At 40.4% G+C, this 17,023-nt stretch overlaps 1 protein-coding gene across 1 annotated transcript in view; it reads right to left on the bottom strand.

Moving 5' to 3' along the window:
• Nucleotides 1-17,023, bottom strand: part of RBM26 (RNA binding motif protein 26) — a gene marked incomplete in the record, with an annotated part of 247,005 nt that overhangs the window by 225,044 nt on the left and 4,938 nt on the right. The window contains 1 exon segment of the mRNA XM_053705484.1: nt 11,806-11,924. Coding sequence (XP_053561459.1) covers nt 11,806-11,924 — 119 coding nt within the window.

Genomic DNA, 17,023 nt, shown 5'->3' with positions numbered 1-17,023 from the left:
ATGAAATTACTACACAATTGTCTGATGGGAAGGTGTATAGAAGGCTGACAGGTAACCCTATCTTTAGTATAAAGAAAGAAATCGATGGTTGCATAAAAAATGCCCCTAAGAATGGCCTTATAGGGAAGGATACAGCCAAGTTAATCTTAGAGTCTGAGGATATTACTCAAGTTCTATACACCCTCCCTAAAGTCTATAAGTGCTTAGAAGCTCCCCCTGGCCGCCCTATTGTGGCGGGGATGGGCTCTGTTTTATCTAAAGTCTCTATATATCTGGATAGAGTGTTAAGACCCCTTGTCCATTCTAGTTCCTATATTAAAAACACTGGGGATTTTTTGATCAAATTCCAGAATCTGTCTATTGAGAGTAATAAGGGAATTGTGTTCAGTCTTGATGTAGCTTCATTGTACACTTCTATATCGCATGAAGCAGGGATTGGAGCAGTGGCTAAGGTGATAAGTCAATATGTAGGTTTTACCCGGGTACAGATAGAATTTATTTTACAGTTGTTAAATATTGTCCTGGGTTGTAATTACTTTTTATTTGAGGATTACTATTATTTACAGCTCCAAGGTACTGCCATGGGTTCCAATGTCGCCCCTACATATGCCAATATTTTTATGAATATTTTTGAAGAATACTTTGTCTATGGCCACCCATTATTTTTACAGAATGGCGATACATGCTATTTTTGGCATATGGCAGGGCGACATTGGGACCCTTGAGAGATTTGTTTCTGATCTAAATTCTTCTACTTATAACATTAAATTTAAACTAGTGACTAGTGAAGACAGTTGTCTTTTTGGATACCAAGATATCAAGAAATGCACAGGGTTTCTCTATTGATTTGCATATATAAAGAGACTGATTGTAACACTCTTCTCCACTACACTAGCGCCCATCCCCCTTCTCTCATCAAATCCCTTCCTAAAAGTCAATTTTTGAGGGTGAGATGTATTGTGTCCGAGGATGATTTGGTAAAACAGAGACTTAGGGAGATGGGTGATCGCTTTAGAGCTAGGGGATACCCTAATGATCTTATTGAATCTGAGATTGACAATGCCCTTAGGATCTCTAGACAGTCTCTTAATGAGAAAAGACCCTGAAAAAAAGAAATCTGACAGAATGGTTTTTATTAGTCAATATTCCCCTCTTAGTATACAAATTCAGAAGGTTTTATGCCTACACTGGCATGTTTTGAGGACCTGTGATCCTAGGGTCAAATAATTATGTAAACCCTTTATGCTTGCCTACAAAAGGGGAAGGAATTTGAAAGATACATTGGTATGTGAAGATATTGGCCCTTCTAAAAAAAGTTAAATTGGCAAGAAGAATTTGGGAAATTTTCCTGCTGCTACTTAGCTTCTTAATTCCTATGGAAGCAGTAAGGGTGTACTTAGTTTTTCACACATGGCTTCTCCATTTATTTTTGTTAAATAAACCATGACAGTAATATATCATGTGTTGTTAATCAGAGGCTGAGTTTACCTCATTTTAAGACCTGCAAAGGATCAGATGATTGTTATGGCTTGATACATAAAACCATATAATTCAAAGAGGTTGTACTTTATTTTTCACATGACTGTAAATCCCTTACCCCTTCTAAAGCAACCTGATCCCTGCTCCTTTATGGCCATCTCCCATGAGCCTTCAAGGTGAACACCCTACCCCTTTAAGACAACCTGACCTCTAAAATGCTTTAAATTGTCAGTCCACTTATTTACTTTTGTAGGTTTAATTCCATTCAGTGGTCACTCCTTGTAAATATGCTATATAAAAAAAAAATTAATACCTTTTTATTTTAGTACTGGCAGACTTTCTGCCTGCACTTAAGATGGCGGGGACAATTGTGGGGTGGGGGAGGGAAGAGAGCTGTTTGGGAGGGACCAGGGGGTGTGATGTGTCAGGTGGGAGGCTGATCTCTACACTAAAGCTAAAATTAACCCTGGCACTGCTGGGCATAATATACGTGTGATGCGCAACAGCATTTAGCAGCCTTCTAATTACCAAGAAGCAACGCCAAAGCCACATATGCCTGCTATTTCTGAACAAAGGGGATCCCAGAGAAGCATTTACAACCATGTATGCCATAATTGCACAAGAGGTTTGCAAATAATTTCAGTGAGAAACCTAAAATTGTGAAAAATGTAACTTTTTTTTAATTTGATCGCATTTGGCGGTGAAATGGTGGCATGAAATATACCAAGATGGGCCTAGATCAATACTTGGGGTTGTCAACTACACTAAAGCTATAATTAACCCTAGACGCTCCCTAATTAACCCCTTCACTGCTGGGCATAATAGACATGTGATGCGCAGCAGCATTTAGTGGCCTTCTAATTACCAAAAATCAAACGCCAAAGCCATATATGCCTGCTATTTCTGAACTTCTAGATTGTAAATTCCCACGGGAACAGGGCCCTCAATCCCTCCTGTATGTGTTTGTAAATTTAGTCCTGTATCTTACAAGTCTTGTATTGTTTTTTTAAATGAATTGTATACATGGACAGTGCTGCGGAATATGTTGGCGCTTAATAAATAAAAGTATAATAATAAATAATAACAAAGGGGATCCCAGAGAAGCATTTACAACAATTTATGCCATAATTGTACAAGTTGTTTGCAAATAATTTCAGTGAGAAACCTAAAGTTTGTGAAAAAGTGAACGCTTTTTTTTTTTTTATTTGATCGCATTTGGCGGTGAAATGGTGGCATGAAATATACCAAAATGGGCCTAGATCAATACTTTGGGATGTCTTCTAAAAAAAAAAAAAAATACATGTCAAGGGATATTCAGAGATTCCTGAAAGATATCAGTGTCCCAATGTAACAAGCGCTAATTTTGAAAAAAAGTGGTTTGGAAATAGCAAACTGCTACTTGTATTTATTGCCCTATAACTTGCAAAAAAGCAAAAAACATTCTAAACTCAGTACAAAATTTATAAACTATTTAGCATGGGTGTTTTTTGGTGGTTGTAGATGTGTAACAGATTTTGGGGGTCAAAGTTAGAAAAAGTGTGTTTTCCCCTCATTTTATTTTTTATAGTAAATTATAAGATATGATGAAAATAATGGTATCTCTAGAAAGTCCATTTAATGGGGAGAAAAACAGAATTTATGCTTACCTGATAAATTACTTTCTCCAACGGTGTGTCCGGTCCACGGCGTCATCCATAACTTGTGGGAATATTCTCTTCCCCAACAGGAAATGGCAAAGAGCACAGCAAAAGCTGTCCATATAGTCCCTCCTAGGCTCCGCCCACCCCAGTCATTCGACCGACGGACAGGAGAAAAAACAGGAGAAACCATAAGGTGCCATGGTGACTGTAGTTAAAGAAAGAAATTCATCAAACCTGATTAAAAAACCAGGTCGGGCCGTGGACCGGACACACCGGTGGAGAAAGTAATTTATCAGGTAAGCATAAATTATGTTTTCTCCAACATTGGTGTGTCCGGTCCACGGCGTCATCCATAACTTGTGGGAACCAATACCAAAGCTTTAGGACACGGATGAAGGGAGGGAGCCAATCAGGTTACCTAAACAGAAGGCACCACAGCTTGCAAAACCTCTCTCCCAAAAATAGCCTCCGAAGAAGCAAAAGTATCAAATTTGTAGAATTTGGCAAAAGTGTGCAGGGAAGACCAAGTCGCTGCCTTACATATCTGATCAACAGAAGCCTCGTTCTTGAAGGCCCATGTGGAAGCCACAGCCCTAGTACAGTGAGCTGTGATGCGTTCAGGAGGCTGCCGTCCGGCAGTCTCGTAAGCCAATCGGATGATGCTTTTTAGCCAAAAGGAAAGAGAGGTAGCAGTAGCTTTTTGACCTCTCCTCTTGCCAGAATAAACGACAAACAGAGAAGACGTTTGTCTGAAATCCTTTGTTGCTTCTAAATAGAACTTTAAAGCACGAACTACATCTAAATTGTGTAACAAACGTTCCTTCTTTGAAACTGGATTCGGACACAAAGAAGGCACAACTATTTCCTGGTTAATATTCTTGTTGGAAACAACCTTTGGAAAGAAACCAGGTTTAGTACGCAAAACAACCTTATCTGAATGGAACACCAGATAGGGCGGATTACACTGCAAAGCAGATAACTCAGAAACTCTTCTAGCAGAAGAAATAGCAACCAAAAACAGAACTTTCCAAGATAACATCTTGATATCTATGGAATGTAGAGGTTCAAACGGAACCGCTTGAACAACTGAAAGAACTAAATTCAGACTCCAGGGAGGAGTCAAAGGTCTGTAAACAGGCTTGATCCTGACCAAAGCCTGAACAAAAGCTTGAACATCAGGCACAGCTGCCAGTCGTTTGTGTAACAAGACAGATAAAGCAGAAATCTGTCCCTTTAGAGAACTCGCTGATAATCCCTTATCCAAACCTTCTTGTAGAAAGGAAAGGATCCTAGGAATTTTGATCTTACTCCATGAGAATCCCTTGGATTCACACCAACAGATATATCTTTTCCATATTTTATGGTAAATTTTTCTAGTTACAGGTTTTCTGGCTTGTACCAGAGTATCTATTACAGAATCCGAAAACCCACGCTTAGATAAAATCAAGCGTTCAATTTCCAAGCCGTTAGCTGGAGAGAAACTAGATTTGGATGTTCGAATGGACCTTGTACTAGAAGATCCTGTCTCAAAGGTAGCTTCCATGGTGGAGCCGATGACATATTCACCAGGTCTGCATACCAAGTCCTGCGTGGCCACGCAGGAGCTATCAAGATCACCGAGGCCCTCTCCTGCTTGATCCTGGCTACCAGCCTGGGAATGAGAGGAAACGGTGGAAACACATAAGCTAGGTTGAAGGTCCAAGGCGCTACTAATGCATCCACTAGAGTCGCCTTGGGATCCCTGGATCTGGACCCGTAGCAAGGAACCTTGAAGTTCTGACGAGACGCCATCAGATCCATGTATGGAATGCCCCATAATTGAGTCAACTGGGCAAATATCTCCGGGTGGAGTTCCCACTCCCCCGGATGGAATGTCTGACGACTCAGATAATCCGCCTCCCAGTTTTCCACTCCTGGGATGTGGATCGCAGATAGGTGGCAGGAGTGATCCTCCACCCATTTTATGATTTTGGTCACTTCTCTCATCGCCAGGGAACTCCTTGTTCCCCCCTGATGGTTGATGTAAGCAACAGTCGTCATGTTGTCTGATTGGAATCTTATGAATCTGGCCTTTGCTAGTTGAGGCCAAGCCCTGAGAGTATTGAATATCGCTCTCAGTTCCAGAATGTTTATCGGGAGAAGAGACTCTTCCCGAGACCATAGCCCCTGAGCCTTCAGGGAGTCCCAGACCACGCCCCAGCCCACTAGACTGGCGTCGGTTGTGACGATGACCCACTCTGGTCTGCGGAAGCTCATTCCCTGGGACAGGTGATCCTGGGTTAGCCACCAACTGAGTCTCTGGTCTTCTGATCTACCTGAATCATTGGAGACAAGTCTGTATAGTCCCCATTCCACTGTTTCAGCATGCACAGTTGTAATGGTCTTAGATGAATTCGCGCAAAAGGAACTATGTCCATTGCTGCAACCATCAACCCTACTACTTCCATGCACTGAGCTATGGAAGTGGAACAGAGTGAAGAACTTGACAAGCGTTTAGAAGTTTTGACTTTCTGACATCTGTCAGGAAAATCTTCATTTCTAAAGAATCTATTATTGTCCCCAAGAAAGGAACTCTTGTCGACGGAGACAGGGAACTTTTTTCTATGTTCACTTTCCATCCGTGAGATCTGAGAAAGGCCAGAACGATGTCTGTGTGAGCCTTTGCCTTTGAAAGAGACGACGCTTGTATCAGAATGTCGTCCAAGTACGGTGCCACTGCAATCCCCCTTGGTCTTAGAACCGCTAGAAGGGACCCGAGTACCTTTGTGAAAATCCTTGGAGCAGTGGCTAGCCCGAATGGGAGAGCCACAAACTGGTAATGTTTGTCCAGAAAGGCAAACCTTAGGAACTGATGATGATCTTTGTGGATAGGAATATGTAGATACGCATCCTTTAGATCCACGGTAGTCATAAATTGACCCTCCTGGATTGTAGGTAAAATCGTTCGAATAGTTTCCATTTTGAACGATGGCACTCTGAGAAATTTGTTTAGGATCTTTAAATCCAGAATTGGTCTGAAAGTTCCCTCTTTTTTGGGAACTACAAACAGATTTGAGTAAAAACCCATTCTTGTTCCACAGTTGGAACTGGGTGTATCAATCCCATTTTTAACAGGTCTTCTACACAATGTAAGATGCCTGTCTCTTTATTTGGTTTGAAGATAAGTGAGACATGTGGAACCTTCCCCTTGGGGGTAGTTCCTTGAATTCCAGAAGATAACCCTGAGAAACTATTTCTAGTGCCCAGGGGTCCTGAACATCTCTTGCCCAAGCCTGAGCAAAGAGAGAGAGTCTGCCCCCTACCAGATCCGGTCCCGGATCGGGGGCTACTCCTCCATGCTGTTTTGGTAGCAGCAGCAGGCTTCTTGGCCTGCTTACCCTTGTTCCAGCCTTGCATCGGTTTCCAAGCTGGTTTGGTTTGTGAAGCATTACCCTCTTGTCTAGAGGCTGCAGAGTTGGAGGCCGGTCCGTTCCTGAAATTGTGAAAGGAACGAAAATTAGACTTATTCTTGGCCTTGAAAGGCCTATCTTGTGGAAGGGGGTGGCCCTTACCCCCAGTGATGTCTGAGATAATCTCTTTCAATTCTGGCCCAAAAAGGGTTTGAAAGGGATATTAAGCAATTTTGTCTTGGAAGATACATCCGCTGACCAAGACTTTAGCCAGAGTGCTCTGCGCGCCACAATTGCAAACCCTGAATTTTTCGCCGCTAATCTTGCTAACTGCAAAGCGGCATCTAAAATAAAGGAATTAGCTAATTTAAGTGCGTGAATTCTGTCCATAACCTCCTCATACGGAGTCTCTCTACTGAGCGACTTTTCTAGTTCCTCGAACCAGAACCACGCTCCTGTAGTGACAGGAATAATGCACGAAATAGGTTGCAGGAGGTAACCTTGCTGTACAAAAATCTTTTTAAGCAAACCCTCCAATTTTTTATCCATAGGATCTTTGAAAGCGCAATTATCCTCGATAGGAATAGTAGTGCGCTTGGCTAGTGTAGAAACTGCCCCCTCGACCTTAGGGACTGTCTGCCATAAGTCCTTTCTGGGGTCAACCATAGGAAATAATTTCTTAAATATAGGAGGGGGGACAAAAGGTATGCCGGGCTTCTCCCACTCCTTATTCACTATGTCCGCCACCCGCTTGGGTATAGGAAAAGCATCGGGGTGCACCGGAACCTCTAGGAACTTGTCCATCTTGCACAATTTTTCTGGAATGACCAGGTTGTCACAATCATCCAGAGTAGATAGCACCTCCTTAAGCAGTGCGCGGAGATGCTCTAATTTAAATTTAAATGTCACAACATCAGGTTCTGCCTGTTGAGAAATTCTACCTGAATCAGAAATTTCCCCATCTGACAAAACCTCCCTCATGGCCACTTCAGATTAGTGTGAGGGTATGACAGAGCAATTATCATCAGCGCCCTCCTGCTCTACAGTGTTTAAAACAGAGCAATCGCGCTCTCTCTGAAATGCAGGCATATTGGATAAAATATTTGCTATGGAGTTATCCATTACTGCCGTCAATTGTTGCATAGTAACAAGCATTGGCGCGCTAGAAGTACTAGGGGCCTCCTGCGTGGGCAAAACTGGTGTAGACACAGAAGGAGATGATGTAGAACTATGTCTACTCCCTTCATCTGATGAATCATCTTGGGCAACTTTACGATCTGTGGCAGTACTGTCCTTACTTTGTTTGGACGCTATGGCACAATTATCACACAATTTTGAAGGGGGAGACACATTGGCTTTCATACATATAGAACATAGCTTATCTGAAGGCATAGACATGTTAAACAGGCTTAAACTTGTCAATAAAATACAAAAACCGTTTTAAAACAAAGCCGTTACTGTCTCTTTAAATTTTAAACAGGGCACACTTTTTTACTGAATATGTGAAAAACTATGAAGGAATTGTTCAATTTTAACCAAATTTTCACCACAGTGTCTTAAAGCATTCAAAGCATTGCACCCCAAATTTCAGACCTTTAACCCTTAAAATGACGAAACCGGAGCCGTTTACAGTTTTAACCCCTCTACAGTCCCAGCTACAGCCTTTGCTGCGACTTTACCAAACCCAGGGGGGTATACGATAGCAAATGAAGCCTTCTAGGAACCTTTTCAACTACTTTCAGACCCACACACATGCAGCTGCATGTCCTGCTCTCAAAAGTAACTGCGCAGTAATGGCGAGAAAATGAGGCTCTGCCTACTACAGAGAAGGCCCTTCCTGACTGGGAAGGTGTCTAAACCAGTGCCTGACGTAAAAAAACGTTCCCCAAAGTTTATAAAGTGTGAATTTCAACATAAAGCTTTATAAAATGCCCAAATAAAGCAATCGATCTAGCCCATAAAAGTGTCTACCAGTTTTATAGCCCATATTAAGCCCTTTATTCTGTTTGAGACTAAGAAAATGGCTTACCGGTCCCCATGAGGGGAAATGACAGCCTTCCAGCATTACACAGTCTTGTTAGAAATATGGCTAGTCATACCTTAAGCAGAAAAGTCTGCCAACTGTTTCCCCCAACTGAAGTTATCTCAACAGTCCTATGTGGAAACAGCAAACGATTTTAGTTACTGATGCTAAAATCATCTTCCTCTCACAAACAAAACTCTTCATCTTTTTCTGCTTCAGAGTAAATAGTACATACCAGCACTATTTTAAAACAAACTCTTGATAGTAGAATAAATAACTACAACTAATCACCACATACTCTTCACCATCTCCGTGGAGATGCTGCTTGTTCAGCGGCAAAGAGAATGACTGGGGTGGGCGGAGCCTAGGAGGGACTATATAGACAGCTTTTGCTGTGCTCTTTGCCATTTCCTGTTGGGGAAGAGAATATTCCCACAAGTTATGGATGACGCCATGGACCAGACACACCAATGTTGGAGAAAACGGTATATAATGTGTTGGTACAGTAAATGAGTAAGAGGAAAATTACAGCTAAACACAAACACCGCAGAAATGTAAAAATAGCCCTGGTCCTTAAGGGAAAGAAATTGAAAAATGGCCTTGTCCTTAACCCCTTAATGACCGTACCATTTTTCAATTTTCTTACCCTTAATGACAATGGCTATTTTTACATTTCTGCAGTGTTTGCGTTTAGCTGTAATTTTCCTCTTACTCATTTACTATACCCACACATTATATACAGTTTTTCTCACCATTAAATGGACTTTCTAAAGATACCATTATTTTTATCATATCCTATAATTTACTATAAAAAATTTTTATAAAATATGAGGAAAAAATGGAAAAATACACTTTTTCTAACTTTTAGCCCCCAAATCTGTTACACATCTACAACCACCAAATAACAACCATGCTATATAGTTTCTAAATTTTGTCCTGAGTTTAGAAATACCCAATGTTTACAAGTTCTTTGCTTTTTGTGCAAGTTATAGGGCAATAAATACAAGTAGCACTTTGCTATTTCCAAACCACTTTTTTTCAAAATTAGCGCTAGTTACATTGGAACCCTGATACCTTTCAGGAATCCCTGAATATCCATTGACATGTATATATTTTTTTAGTAGACAACCCAAAGTATTGATCTAGGCCAATTTTGGTATATTTCATGCCACCATTTCACCACCAAATGCGATCAAATAAAAAAAATTGTTGACTTTTTCATAAAATTTTTTCACAAACTTTAGGTTTCTCGCTGAATTTATTTACAAACAACTTGTGCAATTATGGCATAAATGGTTGTAAATGCTTCTCTGTGATCCCCTTTGTTCAGAAATAGCAGGCATATATGGCTTTGGTTGCTTTTTGGTAATTAGAAGGCCGCTAAATGCCGCTGCACACCACACGTGTATTATGCCCAGCAGTGAAGGGGTTAATTAGGGAGCTTGTAGGGAGCCTTTAGGTTTAATTTTAGCTTTAGTGTAGTAGACAACCCAAATTATTGCTCTAGGCCCATCTTGGTATATTTCATGCCACCATTTCACCGCCAAATACGATCAAATAAAAAAAAACTTAAATTTTTCAAAATTTTAGGTTTCTCACTGAAATTATTTACAAACAGCTTGTGCAATTATGGCACACATGGTTGTAAATGCTTCTCTGGGACCCCCTTTGTTCAGAAATAGCAGACATATATGGCTTTGGCGTTGCTTTTTGGTAATAAAAAGGCCGTTAAATGCTGCTGCGCACCACACTTGTAATATGCCCAGCAGTTAAGGGTTTAATTAGGTAGCTTGTAGGGTTAATTTTTAGCTTTAGTGTAGAGATCAGCCTCCCACCTGACACATCCCACCCCCTGATCCCCCCCTGACCCCCCTCAAACAGCTCTCTTCCCTCCCCCACCTCAGAATTGTCACCGCCATCTTAAGTACTGGCAGAAAGTCTGCCAGTACTGAAATAAAAATATATATTTTTTTTTTTTCATATAGTCTGCAGTGATGGATCCCCCCTTACCCCAAAACCTCCCTGATCCCCCCCCATACATTTCTCTAACCCTCCCCCTCTTCCTATTTGCCGCCATCTTGGGTACTGGCAGCTGTCTGCCAGTACCCAATTTGCCCCCAAAAATAGTTTTGATTAACTTTTTTATATAAAACCTTTGTTTTCTGCAGTGTAGGTGGCCCCCTAAATAATCTACTTCCCTCCCCCTCCCAGATCCCTTACTAAACAATAGAGCTCCCCCTGCATCTGCCTCTGTATTTTTTTTTTTTTTTTTTACTTGCGGTCATTTTGCGTGCACGCGTATGCGTGTGCACCCGCCGCCTCCGCCCCCCCCCGGCCGCAACCGGAACCGTGCAACAGCCGACAAAGTGTTGTTACATTGTGATTGCACCGGTAAGGAAGTTGGAGCATACCCTCCTCCTACAAGCTGCTCCCACCACCAACGAAAGTGTGAACAACAATCGCTGATGCAGAGAGGGCCACAGAGTGGCCCTTTCTGCATCGGTGGGTAAAATAGGGGATTGCAGTGAAGCCTCAATATTGAGGCATCACTACAATCCCTTGTTAGCAGCTGGAAGCGATCATGATCGCTTCCAGCACTTCTAATAACAGAGGACGTACCTGGTACGTCAATTGTCATTAAGGGGTTAAATTGTCAACCAAGGGGTTAAAGGGACACTGAACCCAAATTTTATCTTTCATGATTCAGATAGAGCATGCAATTTTAAGTAACTTTCTAATTTACTCCTATTATTAATTTTTCTTCATTCTCTTGCTATCTTTATTTGAAAAGCAAGAACGTAAGTTTAGAAGCTGGCCCATTTTTAGTTCACAACCTGGGCTGTGCTTGCTGATTGGTGGCTAAATGCTGTCCATGGTCTGAACCAAAAATTGTCTGGCTTCTTAGCATAGATTACTTTTTCAAATAAAGATAGCAAGAGAACGAAGAAAATTGATAATAGGAGTAAATTAAAAAAAAATGTGGATTTAGTATCCCTTTAATATAGTATTTATGTCACTCCTATGTAGTTACTTTGATAACACAGAATGGTGGCCCTATTCAAATTGTAAACAAAAGATCAACTTGAAAGGTGTAATTATCAGTTTGGGTGTATACATGCTGCAAAACGACCGGCATTTATATACTTTTCACAACCATTTTAGTGTTTTATGTAAGAGAGACTGCATTCGTTTTAAATTTATTTATATTATCTGAGAACAATCAAATAATCATGTCTGTCAGACAAATATAAAAACAATTTTCACAAAAATGTACCTCTTTGGAGAAATACATCTAGCTGGTCTATGCACAAAGCCTTCAGCTCTCTGTCATTCTTATCCTTCTTTACCAATGCAAGAACGTACTTTGCAAGCGCAGATGGATCAGCATCACAACTGTGGGACAAAAAACAAAGTTAGTTAAAAAAAAAACACAAAAAAAAACAGATATAAGAGGTGAGATTTCTAACACATAGATAATCAATTCTTACCTTTTTAATGTTAAAGGGTCAGTAAACCTTAAAAAAAATGTTATATAATTCTGCACATAGTGCAGAATTATATAACATTACATTAGCCAAACGTTTTAAATCATAATATTGCCTTTTTATTTTTAAAAAATATCGTCGTTTTACAGACCCGCTCTCTGGGCTCTGCTGAGCGGGACTGTTTTTACTGAGCGCATCGGGCCAGCTGTATAGTCACAGCCCGACCCGACCGCGCCATTAGACACAATGCAGCTCGCTCCTGCTCTGTCTGACAGCGGGAGCGAGCTGCATTGTGTCTAATGGCGCGGTCGGGCCGGGCTGTGACTATACAGCTGGCCCGATGCGCTCAGTAAAAACAACAGACCCGCTCAGCAGAGCCCAGAGAGCGGGTCTGTAAAACGGCGATATTTTTTAAAAATAAAAAGGCAATATTATGATTTAAAACGTTTGGCTAATGTAATGTTATATAATTCTACACTATGTGCAGAATTATATAACTTTTTTTTAAGGTTTACTGTCCCTTTAAAGCACATCCCTGGAATACATACATATTTAAAGGGACATTAAGCCCAAAAAAATGTCTTTCATGATTCAGATTGAGCATACAATTGTAAGCAACATTCAAATTTACTTCTATAATTTAATTTGCTTCATTCTTTAGATATCCTTTGTTAAAGAAATAACAATGCACATGGGTGAGCCAATCACATAAGGGAAATACGTGCATCCACCAATCAGAAGCTACTGAGCCTACCTAGATATGCATTTCAGGAAAGAATATCAAGAGAATGAAGCAAATTAAATGATGGAAGTAAATTAGAAAGTTGTTTAAAATGGTATTCTCTATCTGAATCATGAAAGAAAAAATTTGGGTTTAAAGGGACAGTCTAGGCCAAAATAAACTTTCATGATTCAGATAGAGCATGTAATTTTAAACAATTTTCCAATTTACTTTAATCTCCAATTTTGCTTTGCTCTCTTGGTATTCTTAGTTGAAAGCTTAACCTAGGAGGTTCATATGCTAATTTCTTAAACCTTGAAGTCCACCTCTTTCAGATTGCATTTTAACAGTTTTTCACCACTAGAGGGTGTTAGTTCACGTGTTTCATATAGATAACACTGTGCTCGTGCACGTGAAGTTATCTGGGAGCAGGCACTGATTGGCTATAAAAATTCTGGTGTAGACTGTCCCTTTAACAATACACCCCACCAACTAATTTGTTGATTTTTGCATCTTGGTCATCTACTAAGGTAGGGGTTCCCAAAGAGGGCTGCTCCCTTGGAGGAGGGGTGTTAATAGACACGAGAGGTAAGAGAAGATGCACATAGGGGGCGCTATTAGGCATGGAGTGGAGGAGGATGCTAGTTGGCCCCTCAAGGCCAATCGTAATTAAAGCAAAACAACTTTTTTTTTTATTTATTTATTTTTATTTAAACAAGTGGCATAAAAAAGCAGATACTGCTAACACTTACATCACATTAACATTTTTAAATAGTAAAATTAAGTCTGGAATATAAAACTCTTGCACAGTCGCTATCAACTTTAAAAAGCTGGTATCATAAGAGCAAGAAAATACAGTAAATCAGTACTTCCTTTAAAATTTTAATAGATATGTTGAATTAATTCTTACTGCTCTGTTTTGTTTCTTCATTAGGGGTCATGCACGGCTATATACAGGGTAAGGTGGGTGGGGGGCATTAAAGGTGAACTTATGGAACCAAGGTGGTGGTGGCCAGAAAAAGTTGGTGAACCACTGCCCTAAGGGGCTTCAAAAATGTATAATTATAAATAGTTATAGAAAATATTACATTGTATGTGTTAATAGATGTTTTTCAAAAGAATTTATGCACAAACTAATATATTAATATCCACAACAGTGCATGATCTGTTGATGTGTGATACAGCTATAACAATCTAAATGTTCATCTTTCATCCTGACTAGAGATGGGAAGGCCCTGGGGAAAAACTGAAAAGTTAGGAGGAAAACATTTTGTTTCAGATTAATTTTTTTATTTTTTCAAAAGCTATTTTTCCTATAAAAAACAAAATTATGCTTACCAGATAATATCCTTTCCTTCAATATGAAGAGAGTACACAGCTTCATTCCTTACTTGTAGGAATACAGAACCTGGCCAAAAGGAGGAGGCAAAGACACTCCAGCCAAAGGCTTAAATACCTCCCCCACTTCCCTCATATCCCAGTCATTCTGCCAAGGGAACAAAGAACAGTAGGAGAAATATTGGGGTATAAATGATGCCAGAAGGTCCGCCCAACGGAGAATACGGGCGGGGGCCGTGGACTCTCCTCATACAGAAGGAAAGGAAATTATCTGGTAAGCATAATTTATGTTTTCCTTCTTAATATGAGGAGAGTCCACGGCTTCATTCCTTACTTGTGGGAAACATATACCCAAGCTTAAGAGGAAACTGAATGAACGGGAGGGCAAAAAAGGAGGCGGACCCTATTCTGAGGGAACCACAGCGTGCAAAATCTTTCTCCCAAAAGCTGCTTCAGCCGAAGCAAAAAACGTCAAACTTGTAAAATTTAGAAAAGGTATATAAGGAGGACCAGGTAGCCTCCCTACAAATCTCATCCATAGAGGCCTCCTTCATGAAGACCCAAGAGGAAGCCACTGCTCTAGTTGAATGAGCCTTAATCCTCCGAGGAGGCTTATGACCCGCTGTCTCATAAGCTCAACCAAAAAGATAAAGGAAGTGGACGTGGCCTTCTGCCCCCTACGCTTTACAAAACAGACAACAAACAAAGAAGTCTGTCTAAACTCCTTTGTAGCCTGAAGATAGAACTTCAAGGCTCAAACCACAACCAAATTAAGTAACCGTTCCTTCGAAGAAGGATTAGGACACAAGGAAGGAACCATCTCCTGATTGATGTTGCGATCTGAAACAACCTTAGGAATGTCAGGATACCTGTAAGTAACATTAAATAAGCTACAGATATATCATAGATATTTCAGATTTCATTTTGTAGCTAAAAATCAAATATGATATGGTCTTGGCTGGGTGAGACACCCCCCTCCTTCCTGATTACAATACATCCAAATGAGAACAAAGGAATGAAACATTTGGTCAGTTAGTGAAGATTGGCTTTAAAACTCAGGAAGGTAATAATTAACATTTACTTGATGATCAAATGTTAGACTACCAACCTCTGTTGTAGACAAAATTCTTCACTATTTTCAGATAAGCTAACAGAATTTCAAGAGAAGCATATGCCAACAGACATTTGATAATTAACACCAGGGGTCACTGGAACTCTTTTGAAGCCTTATCGTATTCAAGAGTCAAATATCTCCTGCTGACTGAATACACAAAATATCCCACTTTCCAGATTTGGTAAAAACTTAGATTTTAAATAGCAGAATGTATACATTAATTTTATTGTTTTGTATAAGCATTTTATTGGGGGTTTGTTTGAAGAATAATTATTAAATATATTGTATTATAACCCTGCCATATACTGACAGGAAGAAAACCTAACACAGTACGAGGAACAGCCTTATCAGCATGAAATACTAGGTAAAGGAGGCTCACATTGCAAGGCAGCCATTTCAGAGTCAAAATGACAATGTAATACAACAAAATACCAGATAACTGTTAAACATCAAATTGGACATATGGACACCAACTGTTAGCCAGTGTTTGCCTCGCTAAGGATGGTGATCAGCGATTGAGTCCGTGCTGAGTAAAGAGAAAAAAAAAAAAAAGAGGAAACAGAATGTAGAAATAGGAGAAGAGCAGAGGAGGGAGAAGAGAGAGAAGAATGGGGGGGGAGCAGTGGGGATATATTGGGTACAATTTATATTGTTATAAGATATAGTTGAATTATGTCACAATGCATTATGTTGTGAAGATATAGAAGGTCTTACATGGGATTGTGTCCCCAGATTAAAATTTGGAGGTCTTCAGATTCATATATGAGAATATAAAGATTACATCGACTTGATATATCGCAAGGTATTTACAACCTGTTCACAGGAAGGTGAAGCCTGTTGTAGCCACATTCAGGCTATAGCTAGTTTTACTGCCAGGAATAGGTAAATGCAAAACAGTTTTTGTGGGAAAGTCAAATTTGTGGGTAATATATGGAACAGGCCTATACTCGGTGAGAGTGGTACCTGAAGGTCTTTCATGGTGCAGTGCTGGACCGCCCTTTGCCACAGGGGGTTGACCTTCGGACAAGTGCACCAAATATGTAGTGGAGTCCCTATGTGAAATTTTAAACAAGCGGATAGGTGTCATGTGCCACTGTAATAGGATTTTGAGAAACAATTCATATAGAGTAATACATTGGTTAGCTGAATTGCTGTTTTCCACAAGGGTGATTCATGTGTTATTTCGAGAGAGGATTCCCAGTGTCTTATTGGTGGAGATTTAAAGAAAAGTGGGGGATTAAAATTATCCTGATATGAAAACGAGAGTGATTTTTAAAGAGAAATGTTTGAGTCCCATCTTATTTCCTACTTAGTTTTGGCCCTCAAGGGACCCTTATCGAAACCCCAAGACCGGAGGAACCTGCGCAGCATCCAAACATTGAAATGTAAGGATGAGGGCGGATTAAATTTACGGAGAAAGGCTTGGTATGTAATCAAGAGATTAGAGAATCTAGATTTTGATGAACAAAAGGACCTTGTTCCAGCAGATCCCTGACACAAGGTAAATTCCATGGAGGAGATGACGACATTCCCACTAGATCAGCGAACAACATCCTTCACGGCCATGATGAAGCAATCAGTATCACCAATGCCCACTCCTGCTTGATGCGGGCCACTACTCAAGGAAGGAGAGGTAATGGCGGAAAATTATATTAGACTGAACCTCCAAGGCACCACTAATGCATCTTTTAGCTACGCCTGAGGATCCCTGGACTTCAACCCATACCTGGGTAGCTTGGTATTGAGATGGTACGCCATGAGATCTATCTCCAAAGTCTCCCACCAGTTGCATATATCTACAAACACCTCGGGGAGGAGAGACCATTTCCCCGGA

Source organism: Bombina bombina, chromosome 3 (assembly GCF_027579735.1).
Source record: "Bombina bombina isolate aBomBom1 chromosome 3, aBomBom1.pri, whole genome shotgun sequence".
In the NCBI taxonomy this organism is placed as follows: domain Eukaryota; kingdom Metazoa; phylum Chordata; class Amphibia; order Anura; family Bombinatoridae; genus Bombina; species Bombina bombina.
This window is presented reverse-complemented; position numbering and strand designations above follow the sequence as displayed.